Source organism: Hyperolius riggenbachi, chromosome 2 (assembly GCF_040937935.1).
Source record: "Hyperolius riggenbachi isolate aHypRig1 chromosome 2, aHypRig1.pri, whole genome shotgun sequence".
In the NCBI taxonomy this organism is placed as follows: domain Eukaryota; kingdom Metazoa; phylum Chordata; class Amphibia; order Anura; family Hyperoliidae; genus Hyperolius; species Hyperolius riggenbachi.
The window spans coordinates 100,750,034-100,775,624 of NC_090647.1; the positions used below are offsets into that span (position 1 = coordinate 100,750,034).

A 25,591-nucleotide genomic window follows, 5' to 3' on the forward strand; every position below is an offset into this window, starting at 1 on the left:
TGTATAGAGGAACCTGATAGATCTGTAGATATCCTTTCCACAGATATTCAAATCACTTGTAGACCCCCTATTGTGTCTGGTAATCGACTTGACCATCAGTCTTATATCTCCAATAAGTCTCTTGATTCTTGTTAGCTGTATATAAGGGGGTCTCAATATATATCAATACTGTGGGTCACCGTATTTTTCAACTATATGAGCAACCAAAGAGCCTACTCACTGAAACCGCTTCTGCAGCTACAGATTACGTGGTGGGAAACTGCTGCAGTGTGACTTCCAAACTTCTTAGTGTAGCAGATACGCTGGTTCGGGTCACCACGTCACTTCCTTGCGTCTCACCAACCTTGTGTGTGGCTTCCTTGCGCTCCAGCCCTGTCCAACTCCAATAGACAAATTGGTACTGCTTGGAGGCAATTGTAGTCATGCAGTGTAGTTCCAATCCTATGGGGCGCCCCACTATGATCTCATTCACATGTTTCGACACTCACGGGTGTCTTTATCAAAATGAAGAAGTTTTGAATCAGGATGATACCATTTATTGGCTAACTTAGAGATGGATAAACAGTGAGCTTTCGACTTATAAAAAGCCTTCGTCGGACTGGTTCCTGACCAAAACTGAAAAACACAGCTTATATACACTGACATACAGAGGACAAACATTCTTCTGCAAACATAAATGTAATTAGATGCCTCAACTGTTACTGAGGAGGCTTTCCCAGGCATCCTGGCTAAATTGATAAGATCAATAGAATCCTCAACATGAGATAAAGCAAACTCTGGTAATGGGGAGACATCATAAATTCCGAGTTCAAATGGTAACTGGCCTGGTTACATGCACCATTAATTCTAAGCTTAAGAGAATTGTGGCATTTATCAAAATGAATTGGAATTTTTTATATACTTCTTTTTAAATTTTTGAAAGCTCATCAGCATATTTCCAGTGTGGATGAAGAAGAGTGCTTGCTAATAGAGTGCGTGTATGTACTATATGAACTGCTGAATTTATCAATTTATTAATACAGTAATCAATTAATAAAAGTTGATTTATTTTAATGGTAATCTTTGGTGCTTCTAATACTTCCTTATGTAAGCACAGAGGAGGCAGCAAGTGTGAGGAAGACTGTATAGGAATTACTGTGCTTCTCACACCTCCACTAACACCACCGGGCAACAGAGAGGAGGCGGCATGTGTGAGGAAGACTGTATAGGAATTACTGTGCTTCTCCTCACACGTCCACTAACACCACCGGGCAACAGAGAGGAGGCGGCATGTGTGAGGAAGACTGTATAGGAATTACTGTGCTTCTCCTCACACCTCCACTAACACCACCGGGCAACAGAGAGGAGGCGGCATGTGTGAGGAAGACTGTATAGGAATTACTGTGCTTCTCCTCACACCTTCACTAACACCACCGGGTAGCACAGAGGAGGCGGCATGTGTGAGGAAGATTGTATAGGAATTACTGTGCTTCTCCTCACACCTCCACTAACAGCACCAGGGAGCACAGAGGAGGCGGCATGTGTGAGGAAGATTGCACAGGAATTACTGTGCTTCTCCTCACACCTCCACTAACACCACCGGGCAGCAGAGGAGGCGGCATGTGTGAGGAAGATTGTATAGGAATTACTGTGCATCTCCTCACACCTCCACTAACAGCACTGGGAAGCACAGAGGAGGTGGCATGTGTGAAGAAGATTGTATAGGAATTACGGTGCTTCTCCTCACACCTCCACTAACACCACCGGGCAACAGAGAGGAGGCGGCATGTGTGAGGAAGACTGTATAGGAATTACTGTGCTTCTCCTCACACGTCCACTAACACCACCGGGCAACAGAGAGGAGGCGGCATGTGTGAGGAAGACTGTATAGGAATTACTGTGCTTCTCCTCACACCTCCACTAACACCACCGGGCAGCAGAGGAGGCGGCATGTGTGAGGAAGATTGTATAGGAATTACTGTGCTTCTCCTCACACCTCCACTAACAGCACTGGGAAGCACAGAGGAGGTGGCATGTGTGAAGAAGATTGTATAGGAATTACGGTGCTTCTCCTCACACCTCCACTAACACCACCGGGGAGCACAGAGGAGGCGGCATGTGTGAGGAAGATTGCACAGGAATTACTGTGCTTCTCCTCACACCTCCACTAACACCACCGGGCAGCAGAGGAGGCGGCATGTGTAAGGAAGTTTGTATAGGAATTACTGTGCTTCTCCTCACACCTCCACTAACACCACCGGGGAGCACAGAGGAGGCGGCATGTGTGAGGAAGATTGCACAGGAATTACTGTGCTTCTCTTCACACCTCCACTAACACCACCGGGCAGCACAGAGGAGGCGGCATGTGTGAGGAAGACTGTATAGGAATTACAGATATCTATCAAATTTGTTTTTCATACCGTTTCTAATGCAGCAGCAACCATTTCCTCTTCATTGTGAGATTGATGTTCAATCACCATGACGCCACTATCAAAAATGCGCAGCCTGTAAAATGAAACTGCATTAGACTTTTTAAACATTTACATATAAATATATATACACCCACACAGAGTATATACATACAGTACATACATACCTGCAGTATCCTATATAATAATCTCCCTCCCTGCATCCTCCTGTATCCGTGCCAGCTGCCTAACACGCATGTGCGGCTCACGGATGGGCCGTAGCTCTGCGTGCACTGCAACGGGGGACATGCACCCATGCACGCAGCACACGGCCACTTGCCTAGCGCCTGTTATTAAACGGGTGGGGCTTTTTTACTAGATGTATATAAACGTCCAAAGGGGTTGCTCTATAAGGAGGAGATACCACTTGTGCATGTGGAAAACACGTTTTTCCGTATGTGATCTTTCCTGACACTATTTGCGGGCGTTTGCATGTGTGTTAACAAAAGTCAATGAGAATTTGCATGTGGCGTGCAAATTTATGTAGAAAGATGTAAGAGTTGTCTGCATATAGGAAATCATGGAACACAATTTTGCAAATTCATAAACAAAAGTGCAAATGTCCATCGACTTTCACTGAATGTTCAGCTATTGTGTTTTTGCAAATTCCCAATTTGATTTTTAATAAATGTAAACCCAGCAAACAGCAAAAGTTTCAGTAAGTCTGGCTAAGCCTCAAGCTAATGTTACAGACAGAAAAGGGAGTTAAACACTTCTGACAATGGCTACAAATGCATATAATTGCTCTGCATAGTTCTTTGTCATTTACTTCCATTTATAAGTAGGCATGTTTTCTTTTTCACCGCACTTTGAATTCCACAAACTGGCTGAAGTTGAATTGTAAGTTATTTGCAAGTCCGGAATATGCACTGCTATTTGTAAAATACTAATGCTCTTTCACACTAGAGGCTGCGGTAGAAAAGGCTGAAAGTCAGCCTTTTGCTTAACGCCAATACATAGCGTTTTCAAAGCGTTTTCAAAGCCTTTTGAAAGAGTTTTACAGCCCATATGAAAACGTCCTTTTTTTTTTCTTCTATAAAAATAGGTGAACAAGATAGCTGTAAAACGCTTTGAAAAGGCTTTGAAAACGCTGAAGTTGGCGTTTTCCATTGACTATCATTGAAACGCCAACAGCCAACTTCGGCTGTTAACAGCCCTGAAAAAGCTCCTGGGAGCGTTGAAACGCAACGCTCCAAAATGCCGAGTTAGATGTGAAAGGTAAAATGAAAGTCTATGGACTTTCTTTTACCTAGCAAAACGCCAACTTCGGCCGTGGCGTTAAAACGCCGAAAAATCCCTCTGGTGTGAAAGGGCCCTAACTGTCTAGAAACATCCTGCTTTTTATTAGCTTACAGAGGAGGAGCTTGTTACTTGTTTACCACACCTGGACTAATCCACTGAGTGCCAGCAAACCTAGATTCTCCCACATCAAATACACCATTAGTAAATAGAGAGAAACTAAAAAAAAAAACAAAAAAAAAAACAGCCCCTTGGGGTACTTACCTTGGGAGGGAGAAGACTCTGGATCCTGCACTGGACCGCGTATAGATAAATATTTACATGGCCACTGCTCAAGGGCTGCCAGCACTGGACCCCTGAGGGTTAAGAGGATGGAGCAAGCCTATTTAGGATCCAGAGGCTTCCCTACTCCCGAGGTAAGTACCCCCTAGAGTAGGGGTCAGGAACCTTTTTGGCTGAGAGAGCCATAAACGCCACATATTTTAAAAATTCTGTGAGAGCCATACAATAGGTTTCAAACTGGGACAGTGCACATGTGCAGCAGAGGGCTCACGTCCCTGTTGCCATGGTGATGTGTATACATTTGATCCATGGGGCAGCGGAAGTGTAAGATACGTATTCAGCTTATTTTGGCTTTCAGCAACATCTGCAATTTCCCAGACAGGAGAAATACAGACTAACAGCTTGTACAATTAGCTAGCTGACTTGGGGGTTGATTCACTTTGTAGGACGAGATCCCCGCACTTTGGCCCAATAGGCTGCTTGTCAAGTGACAGACAGCCTATTGGGTCAGTCAAAGTGCGGGGATCTCGCTCTTTAAAGTCACTGGACCTGACAGGGCCCAGAGTGGGACAATTGGAGCTGCCGTTAGTTTTGGAGTAGCGCGAGTAAGTTAGTAGTGCATGCTACCACTGTAGTGTACCTATTTTGAAAATGTACTTGCGCTGCCACAATAAACTGCACTGCTTAAGCAGTGTAGCTTAGTGAATCAACCCCTAATGATTTGTATGTGAGCCAGATGTAGCCATCAAAAGAGCCACATCTGGCTCCCGAGCCAAAGGTTCCCTACCCCTGCCCTAGAGGCTGTTTTTTTTTTTTTTTACATTTTACTTTCTGAACTCAGGTTTGCCATTGATCTCTGCAATATATGGAGCCAGACTGGATAGCCCATTTCTCAACAGTTGCACTATAAATTTGGGCTGAAACTAAAAACGCATCAGAATGGGTGCATGTGGTAATGTTCAGAAATTTTGATAGACAAATTGTTGTTCTCTAGTCTCCTGTTACTAACTTGCTGGCCTCTTTCTAGAACAGGATCAGCGTATGGCATCTGTACATTCACCGTGTTCTCTGTTATGTAAAAAATTATCTACTGTTACCCGTTAGTCTGATGAATATGGAAAGGTTGCATTTTTGTAAACAGGGCTTTGTAAACAGGAAAATAAACAGGGAGGGGGATCGAGAATACCAAACAGAGTTCAGAATACACAAACCACATTCAGAAGATTTTATTTTTGTGTGTGAAATAACACCGGTACATATTACATTTTCTATTTACTCCGTAACAAAAATTGCATCCTGTTTTTTATCATCCTACAAGTTCAAAAAGCTATTCTAATGTGTTCTGGCTTATTGCAGCACTTTCTGCTATCACTGTCTCTGTAATAAATCAATGTATCTTTCCCCTGTCAGACTTGTCGGCCTGTGTCTGGAAGGCTGCCAAGTTCTTTAGTGTTGTGGTTCTGCTATGAACTCCCCCTTCCAGGCCCCTCTATGCACACTGCCTGTGTGTTATTTAGGATTAGAGCAGCTTCTCTCTTCTCTCTTATCTTTTACAAGCTGGATAAATCGTCCTCTGAGCTGGCTGGGCTTTCACATACTGAAGAATTACAGACAAGGGCAAAGCTGTTTGCAGGAAGAAACAAGCAGCCTGAAACTTCAGTGCATGAGAACAGGGGGAAAGAAACACACAAATGATCTCTTGAGATTCAAAAGGAAGGCTGTATACAGCCTGCTTGTGTATGGATGTATTTTCTATGTGTGGACATACTGTACATCAACCTACTTCCTGTTTTGGTGGCCATTTTGTTTGTTTATAAACAAACTTTTTAAAACTGTTTTTAACCACTTTTAATGCTGCGAGGAGCGGCGAAATTGTGTCAGAGGGTAATAGGAGATGTCCCCTAACGCACTGGTATGTTTACTTTTGTGCGATTTTAACAATACTGATTCTCTTTGAAGAGAGCCCGAGGTGGGCTCATGAAATAATAATAAAAAAAAAAAAACTAGGCTACCTAATCTGGGAGGCTTAGCGGATCAGGTAGCCTCCAAAACGGCCGCTCCTGTGGGACGCAACTGCCCACTTTCACTTTTGTGACCGGTTACGACACTGGAATGAGAGATTCATTCTCTCATTAACAGCATGCAGGGAGGCGAGGGAGCGGCAGGGGGCATGGCCAGGGTGAGAGCGCTGCCCAATGGCAGCTCTGGAAACCCTGCAGGAGCCCCCTTGGCAGGCATTATGAACAGGGAAATCCTCTCCCACATGCTTACCTCTGAGATAACAACAAATGTTGTCGCTAATCATGGGGGCTATAGTGCGGCGATGGGGGGGGGGGGGGGGGCAGAGATTGGCAGTGTGGGGGCACAGAGGCATGTCATGAGGCAGGGAACATGCCTCTGTATCCCATCTGCCCCCCCCCCAAAAAGCCATCTCAGGTTCTCTTTAATAAGAGGGGTATGCGTGGGGGGAAAAAGTATATATTTACATCAACTCTAAATTATTTGCATCTCATTGACCATCCCTAAAGTCTGCAAACATGAAAGACAAACACTCACTTCATCCTCACTACATTTTCACACATATGCAAAAAACAAATCGGACTCCGGCACACTCCTTGAATTTCATCTTTATTAAGCCACGATACTCGGTACAAACATATGCCCCCTGTCAACAGCTGTTTCGCGTGCGGACACGCCTCCTCAGGACACGTTTCACACATTTTGAAGAAAAATATTAAACAGAGAACATGGATGCTGATGAGTTGCCTGGTTACGAAAGCGCTTATAAGCAGAGAGGGGAGGGAAACAGGAAAAGAGAGCACATGTAGGAGTATGGGTATGAGTTCCTCACAAGTAAACACACATTTGCTTGGTTGAACTGGGCTTTGCTACGGTTTTCCTACATAGCTCAGCAGAAGATACTTGAATACATGTTTTGCATGCTGTTGCAACTATGTTGCAAGGGGGATTGTTCCTTCTGCACAGATTGTTCAACTTTGTTACAAACTCCTGTTATTTTGTTACTATATAAAGGAATGTGCGTTTATTTTGCAAACAATTTGCCCTTTTGTTACAATTAGTGCTTAGGTCATGTAAGGACATTCTTGAGAAATGTTTTTCAGGATTTTTTTTTTTTTTTTAAATAAATGAAAAATGTATTAATGCAATTCTAAAAAAAAGACAATTAAATACTGTATATGAATTGTGACAGTCTATACATCAATACTTTGAGTATATTATGCCTGGTACACACCATGGAATTTCTTGTCAGATAGGTTGAATCGATCATTTCCGACAGGTCGGATCTCATTACAAATCGTTTTTTAGATCGATTTTGTATAGAAGTGATTAGTAAATCGATCAGAACAATTGGGCATGAACAATCGTCTTCAAATACAAAAGATTTTGCACGTCTGCAATATGTTTCAATGGCACTTAAATCGCTGACATGTAGAAAATTGTACTTGATCGTATATTTTTGGAAGCACGTGGCATTTTTTGATAGCGCATGCCAGAAAACACCACATTTCCATGGTACTGATGTACGTGACATCTGATATTTTTTGCTAGAGATGTCACCACCAGTGATAAATTTAAGAATGCAAATCAGGGAGAGGAAAGATTTTACAATGAGCAAACACTGACTAAATCATCTATAAATTAATATTGTAAAAATGTAGCAATTTTATTCATTGTGATTTTCACTAAAGTTGCTCTTTAAAGCGGATCTGAACTCAGGACTCCCTCTCTGCTCTGAAAGATACGCAACAGAATAATAACCTTTATAAAAAAAATTGTATTTGTTACAGCTGATACAAATCCTGCAATAAATCTGCAGTGTGTCTACTTCCTGCTTTCATGGAAGCAAACATAGGGTTAAGATCCTGTGTTTACAAATAAGCTGCTCTGCCGAGGCAGCCAGCTGACACAGCAGAGAAAGCAAATTACAGTGGTGATTGGTCACAGATGAGGGGGAATTAGACAGGCAAACCTCTCTAAATACATACAGGGTGGATGTCTCGTTTTTCTTTCTATCCCATGCAAGAGTTCAGTAGCTACAAATAGTCATGGTGTGACACTGCCCTTTGGAAATTACCGGCCTGCAGCACATGTTGTGTGAAAAAACAAAAGACTGCAGTAAAATGGCACAAGAGGAAATGTGGGGACTCTTACCGTACAGGAAGCTTCAAAGGCTCAAACATTTTGCAGGCATTCACCAAGTCCTCAGGGGACAGCAACTGCAAGATAGAAATACTAATTACTCACTTGTCTGTTTCAGGAGCGGCAGTTCCTGACCTGCCTGTGAAAGCTCTGCATGTCTACAAATAACACTGTATGATCCCGAGCAGGCCTATCTTACATACTGTATCTATTGCTCTCTATAAACAATAGTTTCAAAACTCAATTCCAAGCAATGTAGCAATTTACTTTACTTTGTAATTACATTTAAAAATATAAAATAAAACTGTAAGTTTACTTCTGTATACAGCTGAAATAAGCATATGGTCTGTTGGAAAAGCAGTGATAGAATGGCTATATGTATGTTCTTCCTATTATCTGGGCACTACGATTTCCAACCACATCCTAAAACTACAATGATAAGTTAATTGGCTGTTCCTAAAATTGACCTCAGACTGTGAGAGGGACAAGGCACATATGGCAAGGATTAGATTGTGAGCTCCTCTGAGGACCGTCAGTGACAAGACTATGTACTCGCTGTAGAAGTCAACAGGGCCGTGGAGTCGGTACAAAAATCTTCCGATTCCAACTCAGACTCCTCAGTTTATGAAACCACCGACTCCAGGTACCCAAAATGGCTCCAACTCCTACCCCTTAGTCTAATACTTACCAGGGCTGTGGATTTCGCACAAAAATCATCCGACTCTGAATCCCGACTCCTCAGTTTATGAAATCACCATCTCCAACTCTGACTCCAGGTACCCAAAATTGCTCTGCCTCCACAGCCCTGGATGTCAGACTCAGTGCTATATAGTCTAGATACATAATATGATAGAGACACAAGACTATGACAGGGATTAGACTGTGAGCTTCTCTGAGGACAGTCAGTGACATGACTATGTGCTCTCTAAAGCGCTGCAGAAGATGTCAGTGCTATATAAATACATAATAATAATAATAAGGTAGGAAATTAGACTATGATTATGTCAAGAATAAGATTGTGAGCTCCTCTGAGATCTATCTAATCTGCGCTGAACAGATTTGTAATCGTTTTCAGTATGAATTGCCTTCAAGATGGCGCTGTACAGGCAGCCTCGGCACATAGCTCCACACTTTTTCTTGTTTTTATCCTCTTTTTATGTTTTTCTACCTCCTTTCTGCATCGCATCTCGGTTCTCTCGTGCTGGAGATGCGCTCTTGCCTCCATACAGGGGCCCTGCTAGCCCTTGCTCAAAGCGAAGCCCTCTCAGCCCAGAGCCCCAGCGCTTCACCGTTGCCCGTCATAAGCCAGTCCTCAGGCAACCCATGTGGAGAAGCCGACCGGAACGCAATGCCTGGAACTAGCAGCACTCAGGCCACCCACAGGGAACACTACTGCCCCCCGAAGCCTGCTCTCGCTCCCTGCGGTGGCATCGGATCTCCGCAGCGGGCAGCCAGCCTCCTCTGCTCACAGTGCCAGGGATTCCTGCCACCATCAGACCCAAAAACTGGGGAGGCACCCAGATTCCAGCGGGCAGCTGGCAGCCGCGTGCTGGAGTGTGCTCTCAGCATTGCAAAGTACCAACGCTGCGAGGACAGGCCGCCACAGCAGCCGCTCTAGCCTGCTTGGCCCCCCACGTGGCCTGCAGTAACAGCAAGTGGGGGCGCACCGATCACTGCAGACATCTCACTGCTGCAAGCCTGCTCCACCGGCCACAGACACTCGGAGCCCTCCCAAGTTAAAGTCACAATTACCACAGAAGGCTGTGAAGGGTCTGGATGCAGCTGGTCCCACACAAGGAGCTCCTGACACCATCTACGGACTGCTTCTTGGAAAGGGTAAGGGCCTCACCCTTCACTTCTCTTCTCCCCACACGTGCTGATCCCCCTGCTTGTTGCTGGCACACCCCTGAACTGCTGTCCCACGCCGACCTTTTTGCTGGGTCTGGCCAGCTTGCACACAACCTAAACTCTATGCTTAGCCTGCTGCACTATTGCTCCTGCTGTACTTTCTGCTGGTCGCCAGCTTGCACATCCCTGATCCTGCTGGTCTCTTGTGGGCCATGCTGATCTTTTACTGAACACTGCTGCACTTGCGCTCCCACTGGGCGGTTGATGGCCTCTGCTGTCTCCGGCCAGCTTGCTCCATGCTGAACCCTGCTGAACTCTCTGCTGGAATTACTGTACATTGCATCCTACTGTACTGATGACTGTACAGTGCGCATGCTAGGTGTAGTATGCTGTAGGTCTGTGCTCAACACCGTCATGCCACGCTCCACCACCTCCCGCTGGCGCCCCACCACCTTTCGCCCCCACGCAGACGTCCAGGGCCTATTCACACCACTCCCACCACGTACACCAGGGAGCAGCTCCTTTTGATGGGAACCATGTGGCCCCTCACCCGCTGTAGCTAGCCTCCTGTCTGACCTGGTCTGGAATCACATCCAGCAGGTCCTGGATCTGGCCATAGGTGCCCGTGTAGGTCAGCGGCGGAGAGGTTGTCGTGCAGGCACCCGTGTGAAGCTAAAGAAGAAAGGTCTGCGATCAGCCATCCCCACAGTCCTCCTGGCAAACGTACGCTCCCTTACCAACAAACTGCATAAACTGCGCCTCCTCTGTGACAGGAGGGACCTCAGCAGGAACACGCCAGCCCTCTGCTTCACGGAAACATGGTTACACGAGGACATTCCTGAGAACCCCCTCCACCTCCCAGGCTTCAACCTCATCCGTGCAGACCGGGACCCTGTACTCTCTGGGAAAACAGAGGGGGTAGCATTTGCTTATATATCATGGTGCCCTACCTCGTCAGTACTCGTCAGGAAGCGCTCCCCTGACCTCAAACTCTTACTCATTAATTGCAGGCAGTCATACTCGCCGCGGGAGTTTTCCTCCTATGTCGTTGTTGGGGTGTACATCCCTCCTGATGCTGATGCCAAATCTGCCCTGCTGGAGCTTAGTGAGACCATCTTGCAGAGGGAGACGTCCCTCCCAGACTCATTATTCATCATCATGGGTGACTTCAATAAGGCCAACCTTCGCCAGGAGTTGCCACGTTACCAACATGTGGCTTGCCCCACCAGGGGCACGAATACCTTCGACCACTGCTACACGGCACTGAAGAATGCCTAAATGGCAGTTCCATGGGCAGCTCTTGGCTCCTCTGATCACTGTCTTTTCCATCTTATCCCTACCTAAAGGAGGCGCCTAGAATCTGCAAAACCGACTCTTAAGTCCACCAAAGTATGGTCAGATGAGGCCAAGCTCCAACCTCAAGCCTGCTTCGACTGCACCGACTGGAAGTCCCTAGAAGCACCAAACCTGGACGAGTGGGCAGACAACATAGCCTCATACATTGGGTTATGTGAGGACTCCTGTATACCAACCAAATCCTTCAAGGTCTACCCGAACAGCAAGCCGTGGTTCACTAACAAGCTACGGCAACTGCGGAGGAGGAAGTCGCACACAGGTCTGGCAACCAGGAGGATTACAGGAGGGCAAGAAACAACCTTAATCGGGAAATGAGGGCTGCCAAAAGGGACTATGCTGAGAGGATGGAACAAAACCTGCGCTCAAATGACCCACGAGCTGTATGGAAGGGGCTTAGGGCTGCCACCAACTACAAGCTTCCCCCTCAACAGGCACCACCCAGCCCGGATCTAGCCGATGAACTCAGCAAATTCTACTGTAGGTTTGAGAGCCAGGAAGTACTGGAGGAGCACCTGAAATCACTCACTCCCCCTCCACGCCCCGAGAATAGCATCACGAGCCCATCCCCTCCTTTGGTAATGAGCGAGGCTGATGTCCTGCAACTCCTGTCAACGCTTAACACCAGGAAAGCCTCTGGGCCCGATGGTGTGTCCCCTGCCTGCCTGAAAACCTGCTCTAGGCAACTCGCTCCCATCCTCTCTGCCATCTTCACCAAGTCACTAGAGGAAGGCAAGGTCCCCGCATGCTTCAAAAAGTCGACCATCATACCTGTTCCCAAGAAACAGGGGGTCTCCGATCTTAACGACTTGAGGCCTGTGGCCCTGACATCCGTCATAATGAAAACCCTGGAGTGAGCAGTCTTATCCAACCTCAAGCGCTCCACCTCACCCCTTCTAGACCCCTATCAGTTTGCTTACAGGGCAAACAGGTCCACCAACGATGCAGTAAATATCTGCCTTGAGTCCATCTATGACCACCTGGATAGTCCAGACACATACACCAGAATACTACTCCTGGACTTCAGCTTGGCTTTTAACACCATCTGCCCACGCATTCTTCAGACTGAACTAGCCGCACTTGGAGTGCAACCAAGCCTACTCCTTTGGATCACTGACTCTCACCAACACGACCCAAGCCGTCAGGTTGGGTGACATCCAATCACAAATTAGGACCATGAACACAGGTGCTCCTCAAGGCTGCGGCCTGTCTCCACTGCTGTTCTCCCTTTACACAAACAACTGCAGATCCATGGCAGACTCAGTTAAGGTCATCAAGTTTGCTGATGACACCACCATTGTTGGCCTTATTACCAAGGATAACATCCAGGAGTACTGCCAGCAGGTGGAGAGTATCCCCTACTGGTGCAAGAAGAACAGGCTGGTGCTTAACACTGCAAAAACTGTCAAACTAATTGTTGACTTCAGGAAGTCTGCTCCCACCCCACCCCCAATTTATATTGATGGTACAGAGGTGGCTAGAGTGCCTTGTGCCCGCCTCCTGGGCACTACCATCTCCAGCGACCTTAGCTGGAGACCCAACACCACTGCCATCTAGAGGAAAGCCCAGCAGAGACTTTACTTCCTCCGCCAACTGAGGAAGTTCGGCATGGCACAAGAGGTCCTGACCAGCTTCTACTCCGCTACCACCAGCGACAGACACACACTCCAGAGGGTCATCAGGTCGGCAGAGATGATCATTGGGAGACCTCTCCCCTCATTTGCCCTCCTACACGGAAAAAGACTGAGATTCAGGGCGCTGAGGATAGCCAACGATCCCTCTCACCCGGGCCACCGCTACTTCTGTCAGCTTCCATCGGGATGAAGGCTTCCACTGGGACGAGGGCCATCTCCACAAAGACTGCTAGACATAGTAACTCTTTCTTTCCCTCGGCTGTCAGCCTCCTTAACTCCCTCCACATACTTCCATCAGCGCACAAAGCCTAATCGATTTACCATTCCTAGGACTTTTGGGAACTGTTATGTAAACTGCTGCTCCAGTATGTATAAAGTAAATGTAAAATGTAATGTAAAATGCTAAATGCCTTGTTGTGTATATTGTATCTTCTGCTCCTGATGCTCTATGCTATCTATCGGTGTCTCCTTCTTCTTGAGCTATATGTATTGTGCCAAACCCAATTCCGGGCATGACCCAGTCATGCTTGGCGAAATAAACGATTCCTGATTCCTGATGAATTAGATTAAAAATATTATCAAACCGCAGTGTTGCCCTGTTCAATCCAGTGCAATGCTGCGGTTGCAGCTCTGTCTGGAGCTATCAATCGTTTTCAGACAAAAATTGATCGAGCAGGCCACCCACTGCACCGATTTCAAGCAGAATTGATCAGAGTGATCGAATCAGATGGATATCGATGAGAAAAAAATCGATAAGGTATTCAGACTGGAAATCAAGATGAACCACAGCGGATTTTACTCAGCCAAGAACAGGAAATTGAGGCTGCAAAGGGTTCACTAAAATGGGACAGTTAAAGTGAACCCGAGGTGAAAGTGATATGGAAGCTGAGATATTGATTTCCTTTTAAAGTGGGAGGGTTAGCCATACTTTACCAGGGGAAAAAACATATATAAGTAGATAAATACTTGATCTACAGTTGTGTTCAAAATTATTTAACCCCCAATGCTGTTAAGGGTTTTAGGGAATTTAGTGTACATTTGTAATTGTGTTCAAAATGAAATCTTACAAGGACTTTTTAAAAAACCAAATGCAACTAAAATGACATCAATTGTTTTTGTAATACAGTATTAAATGTTTTTTTTTGTGATTTCTTCATTGACAAAATTATTCAACCCCTTTAAGACTACCACTCTTAAGAACAGAGGTTCATTCAAGTGTTTTCAATCAGGTATTGAAAACACCTGTGGATGTTAACGAGCAGAAATCAAGCATAATAAGCACCAATTAGGCAGATTTAAAATGACAGTGATACTCAGCTCCTTCTAGACATTTATTGGTGTGTTTACAAACATGGTGAAGTCAAGAGAATGGTCCAGGAAGACAAGAGAAGAGGTGATTTCTCTTCACAGGAAGGGCAATGGCTATAAGAAGATTGCAAAGAGGTTAAACATACCAAGAGACACCATAGGAAGCATCATTCGCAAATTCAAAGCAAAGGGCACTGTTGAAACTCTACCTGGTCGTGGCAGAAAGAAGATGCTGACTTCGACTGCTGTGCGCTACCTGAAGCGCAAAGTGGAGAAAAGTCCCCGTGTGACTGCTGAGGAACTGAAAAAATATTTGTCAGATGTGAGTACTGAAGTTTCAGCTCAGACAATAAGGCGCACACAATAAGGCCTCCATGCCAGAACTCCCAGGCGCACCCACTTGCTGTCTCCAAAGAATAAGAAGAGTCGACTGCAGTATGTCAAAAGTCATGTGGACAAACCACAAAAGTTTTGGGATAGTGTTCTGTGGACTGATGAAACAAAATTAGAATTGTTTGGGCCCATAGATCAATGCTATGGTTGGAGGAGGAAGAAGAAGGCCTATCAAGAAAAGAACACCTTGCATACTGTGAAGCATGGCGGGTGGGGGGGGGGGGGCTGTTTTGCTTCTGCAGGTACAGGGAAGCTTCAGCATGTGCAAGGTAAAATGAATTCTCTTCAGTACCAGGAGATATTGGATGAAAATGTGATGCAGTCCATCACAAACCTGAGGCTTGGGAGACATTGGACCTTTCAACAGGACAATGATCCCAAGCATACCTCCATGTCCACTAGAGCATGGTTGCTGATTAAAGACTTAAACATTTTGGAGTGGCCATCGCAGTCACCAGACTTAAATCCGATTGAGAACCTCTGGTGGGACTTAAAGAAAGCAGTTGCAGCGCGCAAGCCTAAAATTGTGACTGAACTGGAGGCTTTTGCCCATGAAGAATGGGCTAAGATACCTGTAGATCGCTGCAAGACACTTGTGTCAAGCTATGCTTCATGTTTAAAAGCTGTTATAACTGGAAAAGGATGTTGTACTAAGTACTAAGAATGAATGTCACTTGGGGGTTGAATAAAACTGATAATGATGTGAGCACAGAAAAGACATTTGTGGTTATTTCATTATAAATGTTATGTTATATTTGTCTGACTTACAAGTGCCTCTTTGATTTAATTGTAAACAAGATGACTGAAATGATCAAAATCAATGTCAAACTGGCCAAAACACATTTCAGTGGGGGTTGAATAATTTTGAACACAACTGTACTTACATAACACATGTATTGTACTGTCCACATTGTCATAGACCCTGAAAAGGCATATGCAGATCAGGTGTTTCTGACAATTGTCAGAACTGACAAGATTAGCTGCATGCTTGTTTCTGGTGTAATTCAGACAGAAACAGTAATGCAGCTAAATAAATCAGAAGGACAGCCAGGCAACTAGTATAGTTTAAAAGAAAATAAACATGGCAGCCTCCATATCACTCTCACCTCAGGTTAAGACTGATACACATATCCTGATCTGATGAACCTCGACTGCAAATGCGATACACAGGTAGTAGGGTCAGAATCTGCATCCACCTGCCTTGTGTGAACGGTCCAGGCAGGTGGTGTTTTGGGATGTGGTGGAAAAAGTATGGTACAGTGATTTGTAGAGTCACACCATAAATTACAGTATACAAACAGCATGGCAATAACCAATGTCTTTGTATGTTGCTTACCTCCATGCCTCGGGCTCTATTAACTAGACAGTAAACTTCTGTAAGGGACATTATACCCCCACGCTCCTGAAAAACAATATACAGTTTAAAGTAAAATTAATTTACCATTTTTTAAAAACATACTCACCTAAGGAGAGGGAAGGCTCTGGGTCCTACAGAGCCTTCTCGTTCCTCCTACAGTCCCCATGTTCCACCGCTGGCTCCCGCGTTCACAGTCTCAGACTGCTCTCTGTCGCTTCGGAAGTCTTTGGGACCCCAAGTGCTCCCAAAGACGGGCTGCTCCATACTGCACATGTGTTAGCACACTCTCCAGCATATTCGCACAAGCGCAGTACGGACCCACCAGTCATCGGGGGGGGGGGGGGGGGGGGGGGGTTGGATTGATGTGGATTGACAGAGGATCATGCGGTGAAATGAGGCGACCAGCAGAGGAATGGGAAGGCTCTATAGGACCCAGAGCCTTCCCTCTCCTTAGGTGTCTGTTTTTTTATTTTTTTTAGTGTACCTGAGACGAGGGTGAACAAGAGTTTTATATATACCTGGGGCTAAGCGCGCCCCCCCGACTCCCTCCTGTTGCTGGGAGCATGTTGCGCCTGTGTACTGCACAGGAGTAGACCGCTCCCGGCGACAGGAGAGTGGTGGGGCGGGAGCGGTTGACTGGCCACAGAGTACGGGGCTGCTAACGGAGGATCTAGGAGTCTTTGGACCTCGGTGAGGGAGCAATCTGCGTGGAGGGGGCTAGATGAAGCCCCAGGTATGTATGAAACTTTTGTTCCCCCTCACTTTTAACACGCTTCAGTCTCACTTTAAGGTGATTGAAATTATCTTTTCATTTCTATTTGCTGCCAGACAGAATTTTCTAAAACCCACAAGAGTAACCTGAACAAATGTATAGTGCATTTTAATCTGAGACAAATCTTATATTCATCAGTGTTCTCCTCAGGCTCATTTAGCCAGCTGCCTCACACGGCTAATTTTGGTGAGCACCCGGCTGTCATTGGCTCGTCTACTCATCCTCCTATGCTGTAAACAGAGTTGCGCCAGCCCTGCATTCCCCCGCCGCACCCTACCTGGATACTTTTCATGCTGTGCACCTATTCATACAGGCTTATGAACGCTCTTGCCTGCTATTTCCCATTATTAGAGTTGAGGTCTTACACTGTTCACTCCTACTTCTTTTGAATAACAGAGTCCCACCTCCTCATGTAAACAGATGGTTTCAACTGTTAGGGCCAGTTCACACTTGAGTGGATGCGGAATGGAAATAGTAAGCAGATTCGGCATTCGCAAGGGGAATGCCTTCCGTCCGTATTGCTTCCGCTTGGAACAATTCTTACCGTCCACTCTGTCGATCATGTCCGCCAGTACGCAATGCCACTTACCCTGTCTCGGTCCATCAATTCAGCCTGGAGGCCAACAGAAGCACGGGGCTCTCCATAGGCTGCCGCAGGCCAATTCTTCCGAATAACAGGGAGAATTTTCATTGGTCCAACATGAACCAATGAAAATTCTCCCTGTTGCTGAGGATTCCCATTGGTCTTTTACAGCCCAATGGAGATCCCCATGCTAATACCGGCCACTGGGCTGTTTAGAAGGGACCAAGCGGCAGCGGGACATGTGAGTATTACGTCCCGGCTTTGATCCAAATGGGCAACGTAGATGCGGCGACTAGCCTAGTGAGAAAAGACAGTGTGCATTCTCATCGTTGGATACATTTTCCTGTCTGGGGACGTTGGGACTCTGCCTTCCGTAGCAAGCAGATTCATGTTGACAAGTGGAAGTGGATGCTATTTTTAACATAGGATCCTCTACCTGCGTTTAAGCGGAGCTTAAAAAACAGCCCGAGCTAATGTGGTCGGAGCCATTTTGTGTACCCGGAGTTGGAGGTTTCATAAACTGAGGAGTCAGTCTCATGATTTTTGCACAAACTCCACTCTGTTGCCAATTTGTGTGTCACAGTTACACGTAACTGCCATACCAAGCAGCTGAATCCAGAGAGGATAGAAAGCGAGTTGCACTGCAGTCCCATGTACATTTTGCCAATGTAACAGGTATTCGGTTCAGTACTTTGCTACTGTACGATGTTAATATTCACTTCTCTATTGGTTGCACTTCAATTAGCTGCTCCCCCCAGGTCGGTTTGTTGCAGTAACACAATGAATGCACCCACACACAGTGAAAACAGACATGTGGTAAGCATAAGTCTGTTTTGCATGTCCGTTTCCCTTCGCTCTCAGAATCTGTCTGGCAGCAGATCTAGTGTGAACAGACAGACCATCAGCCAAAATATAACACAAACCAAAAGCACAAATGCTAACCTCCAATGGGTTCTGTAACATTGTTGCCAGTTGCTTTGCTAGCTGCATATGGAAATGAGTGCCTGACCCGTGAGTCTCCCGGGTGACTGGATTGGCAATTCCCATGCTCAGCAGGTACGACTTAAACCGAATTGTCTAGAGAGTAAAAAAAAAAAAAAACACCAAATAACTTTATTAGTAGCAATAATAATTAACAGTGCTGAAATATAACATGTCTATGGAGGAAAGGGAAAAAGCTTCAGACAGCATCACCAACCAACTTTGAGGCGTTTGGAAGCAGAATGTCACATATGAGTTTCAGCTCCTCACATTCCTTTCTACACTTTTTAAAGAAGCACACTCATTATACAGCAGACAAAAAAATTAGAGGTGGTTCACCAATGCAGTATGCAATGGGTAAACATAGATAATGAAACAGTCTTACCTCAGGTAGGAGGATTAAAGGGCAGTAGTTCTGCGCCTGCGCAGTACAGCCTGGAGGACGTCCAATGACGTCAGCACGCCCCCGTGAAGCGCATTTTGGAGTGCAGAAGAGCCCGACCTGGCAGCCGGCCTGGCCAGGTCGGGTGCGCCACCGGAGGGGACCGGGAGCCTGCGGAGCGGCGCCGAGGGCACGTCCTGCCTGCCACAGGCTGGAGGAAGCCCCAGGTAAATGGATTAGCATTTTTTTCTTTAGGGACCGTGAACCTTCCCTTTAAGGATAATCATTTTATTAGACACAGGAAAGGACAATGCGTTTAGCAGGACCTGCCCGCTTTCCTCAGGCCTACAGTACAGTGACTTATGCAGCTGCACACGTGGACTAGGTGCTCCCAGGGAGGAAGAAGGCAGGTCCCGCGAAAGGCATCGGCCTTTCCTGTGTCCGATAACATTATTATCCTCAAACCTCCTACCTGAGGTAAGACTGTTTCATTACCCACATTTACCCATTGCATACTACACTGGGGCGCCTTCTCCAATTTTGAGTACAGTTTTCCCTGAGATAATTATCCAGTGGTCCTTTTTCTGGAGTACAACCCAACCTATCCTGAAGAGGATACCCAAAATGGCCTCAATTCACTAAGCTTTATCAAACAAATCGAACGTTTGATAATTTACCTCATAGGTAAAATCTAATTTTGAATTCACTAAGGTGTTATATATTTATCAAATGTTTTATCGATAAAACGTTCAATAAACCTATAACACCTTAGTGAATTCAAAATTAGATTTTACCCATGAGGTAAATTATCAAACGTTCGATAAAGTGTATGATAAAGCTTAGTGAATTGAGGCCAATGTGTGGAGATTAAATTCTCCACCTGTATAATATTGTGGTTGCCTAATAGCAACCCAGGTGTTTGTAAGTAGTATTTATTTCACACATAATTTGATTGCCTGGAAATCCTACACTATCTGGTGCTCCTGGTGTTTTCTGTGTCCTCTTTCATTTTCCGGTTCCTGAGGTTTGTCACCTGAATTTCATCACCTGGACACGCCTCATCAAATTACAGCAGAGGTTAGTGACAGGTTTTTATTTTTATCTCAGTACAAGAAAACGCAAATGTAACAAAGGTGGTGAAATATTCTATTCCATGCTACTAGAGTCAGTATAGAAGAGATAAGCGTTATGCTGTAGCAAACAACACATCCTATCAGCTATGCAGCCAATGCAGTTATTGGACGACCACATTTGCTAGAGTACACAGCAATTCGGTGCTTATTTTTCCAACTTTAACTCTTCTGATCCGGTTATTTGTTCATGGAAGCAAACAATGTGCATCTATGGTTTATGTCATCATCGATAACTGTTTCTATGCTGTCCCACCCTATAATTGCTTGTAGGAAGTTAAAAAGATTGCTAACATGCAGCAGATGAGTTTTTCCTCTTTGTGTACGATTAAGAGCCATAGACATTGTATACACAAGTGGCTTTATGTATTGAAGAACTTTTTCTGGTTTATGGAACAAAATACTTTAAACAGGTTCACTGCGGAATAGAGGTAAGTATGAGGACGGGATCCCCCACCCAACACTGTTCATTTTCGATCCAAGATCATTTCTATTCAAAGTCAGATCTTTGTTTCTGGAGCATTTTAAACAATTCTAGAGTCCCCATTTTTATTTGGATTTTATTGATTAGTGTAAATCTGCATTCTAATTCACTCTTTTAGTTGCATTTGATATGCTTTGATTTCTACTCAGTTTTGACAAAATGTAGCTTGTCCTATTATCCTACATCTGAAGCGCTTTGCTGATGCAATTTAAACTGCTATTCAAATGCAACTTAAATACAAATATCTATATACAAAAGTCCTTAAAGAGACTCTGTAACAAAATTTTGAGCCTTATTTTTTCTATCCTATAAGTTCCTATGCCTGTTCTAATGTGGTCTAATGTGGTCTGTCTTACTGCAGCGTTTCCTACTTGCACTGTTATGTAATAAATCTTATCTCCTTTCCTCTGTAGTGTCTGTCGGGCTGAGGCTGGAATGTGTGGAATGTGCAGCACTGTTTGTCATTGGCAGAAGCTTTACACACCCCCTCCAAGCTCTGCATGAATCACACAGTAAGCTGTTCTCAGCCTATGATACTCTGGTTAGAAGCCAGTCTTTTGTTTGTAAACACTGCCTAAAACTGTTAATTACAAACCAGGATTGCAGCAGGGCAGAAACAGCACAGAGGGGCACAGGAGAAAATAAGGAATAGAATGGTATGCTTTTTATTGTAAGAATATTAGAGTACAGATTCTTTTTAAAGGGACTCAGAGCTGAATATATTAAAAAGTCTTATACATACCTTGGGCTTCCTCCAGCCCCATCAGCTCTGAATCACTCCTACGCCGCCGTCCTCCGCTGCCCGCAGCTTCGGTAACGTGTCTTGTCATTTCCGTCAGTCGGAGCCATAAGAGAAGTGCGCTGTTTGCACTTATGTATAAAACTTTTTAGGACATTTTACACTTTAAAGGACAACTGAAGTTTCATGCTGGTTTCTGGTGCGATTCAGACACTGCTGGAGTCAAATAGATCAGCAGGGCAGATCAGCAGGGCTGCCAGGCAGCTGGTATTGTTTGAAAGAAAATAAATATGACAAACTCCATATACTTCTCGCTTCAGGTTCCATTTAAAAGGAAATAAATATGGCAGCGTCTATATCCCGCACGCTTAAGTTGTCCTTTAAAGTGGCGGAGTTCCAGTGATACAAATCATGGTCTTCCACCAACACAGAGACACAAACACACACAATGTTTTCTTCCATGGCTTCTCTTCTGATATTATAATAACATTAAACTAGGAGGCAGTATATGAATTGATGTTTCCAATACTCCACCAACCATGAAATGGAAAATAAGTTTAAGTTACTAATTTTTAAAGACAGATACAAAGAAACCTGCAGGAGATGAGTGGAGCAACTGCCCAGAACAACCAATCAATTTTCAGCTGCTGCATAGAACAATGATTCTGATTGATGCTCCTGGGCAATGGATCCATTGTTGCTCCAGTTCACTTTGCACTTGTACTACAGACTACCTAAACTGTGCAGACATGAGAAGTGGCTTGCATCACATGAATGAGAAATAGATTTTCCCAGTAATCCCATTATTAGGATGAAGAGAGCACGTGATTTCAGGGAAGTATAGACCACATTCACATGCTAAAGAACAGGTGCAGATATTATGTCAGGCATATTTTTTCTATAAATGTTTCCTTTGGAATCAGATCATTCATAAATATTGTTATGTTTTTCTTCTCAGTGTCACCTAGCAACCAGCGCTCTCACATACACTTCCCCTACCTCATCTTCTGTGATGTCCCCCTGTTTGTCTTTGATTTTGTTAGCTATTGATTTGGACAGCTCCACCATTTCCTTGGCCTGTGAAAATAAAGCAGACAGACATCTCTCACTATTCCGCCGGCAGGAAAAGGCTGTGCTGTAGGCGAAATCACATTAATGTTTCCTCATACCTTTTCCATCAGCTTACTGAGATCCTCAAAGGCCTGGAAAACAAAACACAGGAGCAGCATGAAGGCAATGCGATGACTGGAACACCCTCACATGGGTCATTCTAGAATGATAGGATTCAGTCTGAGATCGAACTGCATCCAATGGGGTGCTTTCATTGCTACAAAATCTGAAAGAGCGCCTAAAATAAACACACGTTTCTAAAGCCCAGGAGCGATTTTGCAGCGCTTGCCGGCAATCACCGAAGCACTACAGTGTACTAGTGACTACACCCATGGAATCGTATGGTGGTGGCTCACACTGCGGAGCGATTGCAAAACACAATATGCAGCATTTTGGGAGTGATCGCTACAGAGCCAAACCATGATCACTCTGGGAATGGTGGTGAAAAACACAGACATCCACGATTTTGGAAATCGCAGCCATTTTGCGATCCAGTGGGACCCAGGACTTAAAGTGGTCTGAAACTATGACATAATATTCAGAGTTTTTACTTTCTATTACTCATACAGTTATCAGATTTGCTTTTGTGCACAAGTGATATTGTCTGTCTACAAATTACAAGTTTCCAAAGTGTAGTTTATCTTGCCCTGAAAGCTGCCATTGCATTTTATTCTTTTTCTATTATAACTGCTTTTTATTATATATTAAAATCTTCTAATGAGCTAAACTAAACACTGTGTGTGCCTGAAGCAGAGACAGCTTCTCAGAGAGTGAATGTTTACATTCCAGTGTTGATACATTAGTGTTTAACAAATAAAAAATACACTGTTATCCCCAGATTGGATGCGGATTTGAAGCTGAATAGTAGGACAAAGTGCTTTGTTTAACCATTTCAGTGATGCTAGAATTCTGCTAGAATTTTTTTCTGGGATAGTAGCTTTAAAGCTGTAAGGAATATTTTAGAGCGAAGTAGAAATGCAGACTTTCAGTCCACTTAAAATAGCCATGATTAGATGAGGGAAGTTCAGTGAGCTGATGAAATATGATCTATGATGTACTCACATGTGTTTACAAAGCAAGCTAGATATGACAATGCAGTTTCTAGGGGGGAAAAAAAGTAAGGGAGGAAATGATATCAGGATTGGCTTCAGTCAGAGGTAATAAACATGGAGAATGCCAAGAACAGTTTTCTATTAATTTACTACATGAAATTCACTGAAATCAAAACGTGGACAGTACAATATATATAAGCAGAAGAAGTATTTACTTTTATACAGTACGTGTTTTTTTCTTGGGATAGTATGGCTGTTGTAGAATTCATTTATTTTTTGAAAAATACCCACTTTAAAGGCTTTAAAAAGCATGGGGTGGATCTAGAGAGTTTGGATTTCTTATTTTTCTGCATTAGTGAAATAAAGCAAATGTGAACATTTGACTGGAGGGGACCTGAGTTGTAAAGAACAGTCAGAAGAGGGATTTGTTAAGAGATCAGAAGCTTCCTAGAGCTAATTAATAACATGCTGCAACTCATCTCTCATGATGAGAAATCAGGACAAAAGGGAATAGGCACACACCTAACAGGAACTTCCTCACATAAACACAATACTGCAGCTCAGCGGCCTTATCAGCAGCCAGCAGCAGACGCAGGAAGCTGCAAGAGCTCTGTTCACTTACTCATTAATTACAGCCATACACAGCACCCGGATATTCCCTGATTTAGCCACATGACAAATTGCCTTCTGGGAATTCTACACTAATCAATACATACTATCAAGACAGAGTTAAAGGGAACCAGAGGTGAGAGGGACATGGATTCTGCCATATTTATATCCTTGTAAACAATGCCAGTTGCCTGGCAGCCCAGCTGATCTTCTGGCATAAGTAGTGCCTGAGTCAAAACCCTGGTGCAAGAATATGGATAATCCAGTAAAACCTGAGTCAGCTAAGTCAGAGTACCTGATCTGCTGTATGCTTGTTCAGGGTCTATGGCTAAACGTATTAGAGACAAAAGGTCATGGCAGCCTCCATATCCCTCTCACCTCGGGTTTCCTGTAAGAGACCAAAACAAGCAGAAGAACAAGCTGGAACACTGCGCCAGAACCAATGCAGGTTCCTGCATGACAGCGGGGAATGTGTCACACAAAACACCAGAGGGGAAATAGAAAATCTGCAATTCACACATATTACATGTGGGCGTGGCTTTACCTATTCAGGCTATTGTTTTAATCACACTGCTGGTTTCCTGGTTGTTCTTGTTCTAGATTCAGTTAGTGAGTCATTGTCCTGAAATGTCACTATGTTCTGGTATCTGGGTTTAATTTGAGTCACTTTCTCACACATAGGCCGTATTTCAATTCACTTTTCTTCCAAGTTTTCTCACAGAAGTGAATTTCATAGCTTGTCATTAAAATACTTTTTCAGGATGCAGCATGCAAAAAAAGAACCCAAAATAGCTTGACCCAAATTAAATTTTCGAGACTTACATATGAACCCGTTGACCTAACAGCTGATCGGCTAATAGAGGATTTGTCAGCAGCTGCTATTAGGCCCCGTTCACACTTGGGAACGCAAAATCGCGATCACCTATTTTTCTTGTGTTGCGCTATTCTGCGATTCTTCGTCGAATGCGATTAGGATTGCTCATTCCAGTGATGAGAATCGCAATGCAATGATTGGAAAATGCTGTGTTGCGCGTTTGCAGTGAGCGTAATCCCATAGGATTACCTGAGCAGCGCTTTGCTGATCGCAGGCAATCAGCAAAGCACGAATCGCGGGTGCAAAGCGCCGAAGTGTGAATGGGCCCTTAGCGGCAGGGAGAGAGTTTCATTATAAGAGTTTTAAAGCAAATGTGAAGCCTTTTTTTTTTTTTTTAAATTTTTAAAGAGACACTGAAGCGGGAAAAAAAATATATGATATAATGAATTGGTTGCGTAGTACGGATAATTACTAGAACATTAGTAGCAAAGAAAGTATTCTTATATTTTTATTTTCAGTTATATAGTTTTTTTTATAAGATTGTTTCATTCTCTAATATTTGCAGTTTACACAATACACAGCATTGTAAATGATTTTACAGAGCCGGCAGTGAACTTTTGAACTGTTCTCTGCAGGAAAAAAAAAATAGTGACTGACACTCGAGATAATAAGCTTCAGAAGACAGAGCTCTCTGCGACTGTGAAAGTCGTGGAGCTCAATGGCTTTTTTGCATAGATAACAAATGGAGTTTCTTAACTCTTCCTGTACTGGAAACAATATTAGACTTATGTCTCTGCTCCTAATGTTTTATTTCTTAGCTGTACTACACATACAAATCATTATATTGTAATTTTTTTTTCCGCTTCAGTGTCTCTTTAAGTCAAATACGTTCCTATGGAGAAGGAAGGCTCTG

General features: G+C 44.2%; 1 protein-coding gene across 1 annotated transcript in view; it reads right to left on the bottom strand.

Moving 5' to 3' along the window:
• Positions 1-25,591, bottom strand: part of VPS36 (vacuolar protein sorting 36 homolog) — an 83,362-nt gene that overhangs the window by 8,219 nt on the left and 49,552 nt on the right. Inside the window, exons 7-12 of the mRNA XM_068267114.1 lie at positions 22,263-22,295; positions 22,093-22,170; positions 18,320-18,454; positions 16,002-16,067; positions 8,142-8,206; positions 2,400-2,484 (exon numbers count right to left, since the gene is read on the bottom strand). Of these exons, the coding sequence (XP_068123215.1) occupies positions 2,400-2,484; positions 8,142-8,206; positions 16,002-16,067; positions 18,320-18,454; positions 22,093-22,170; positions 22,263-22,295 (462 nt within the window). The remainder of the gene's footprint in view (positions 1-2,399; positions 2,485-8,141; positions 8,207-16,001; positions 16,068-18,319; positions 18,455-22,092; positions 22,171-22,262; positions 22,296-25,591) is intronic.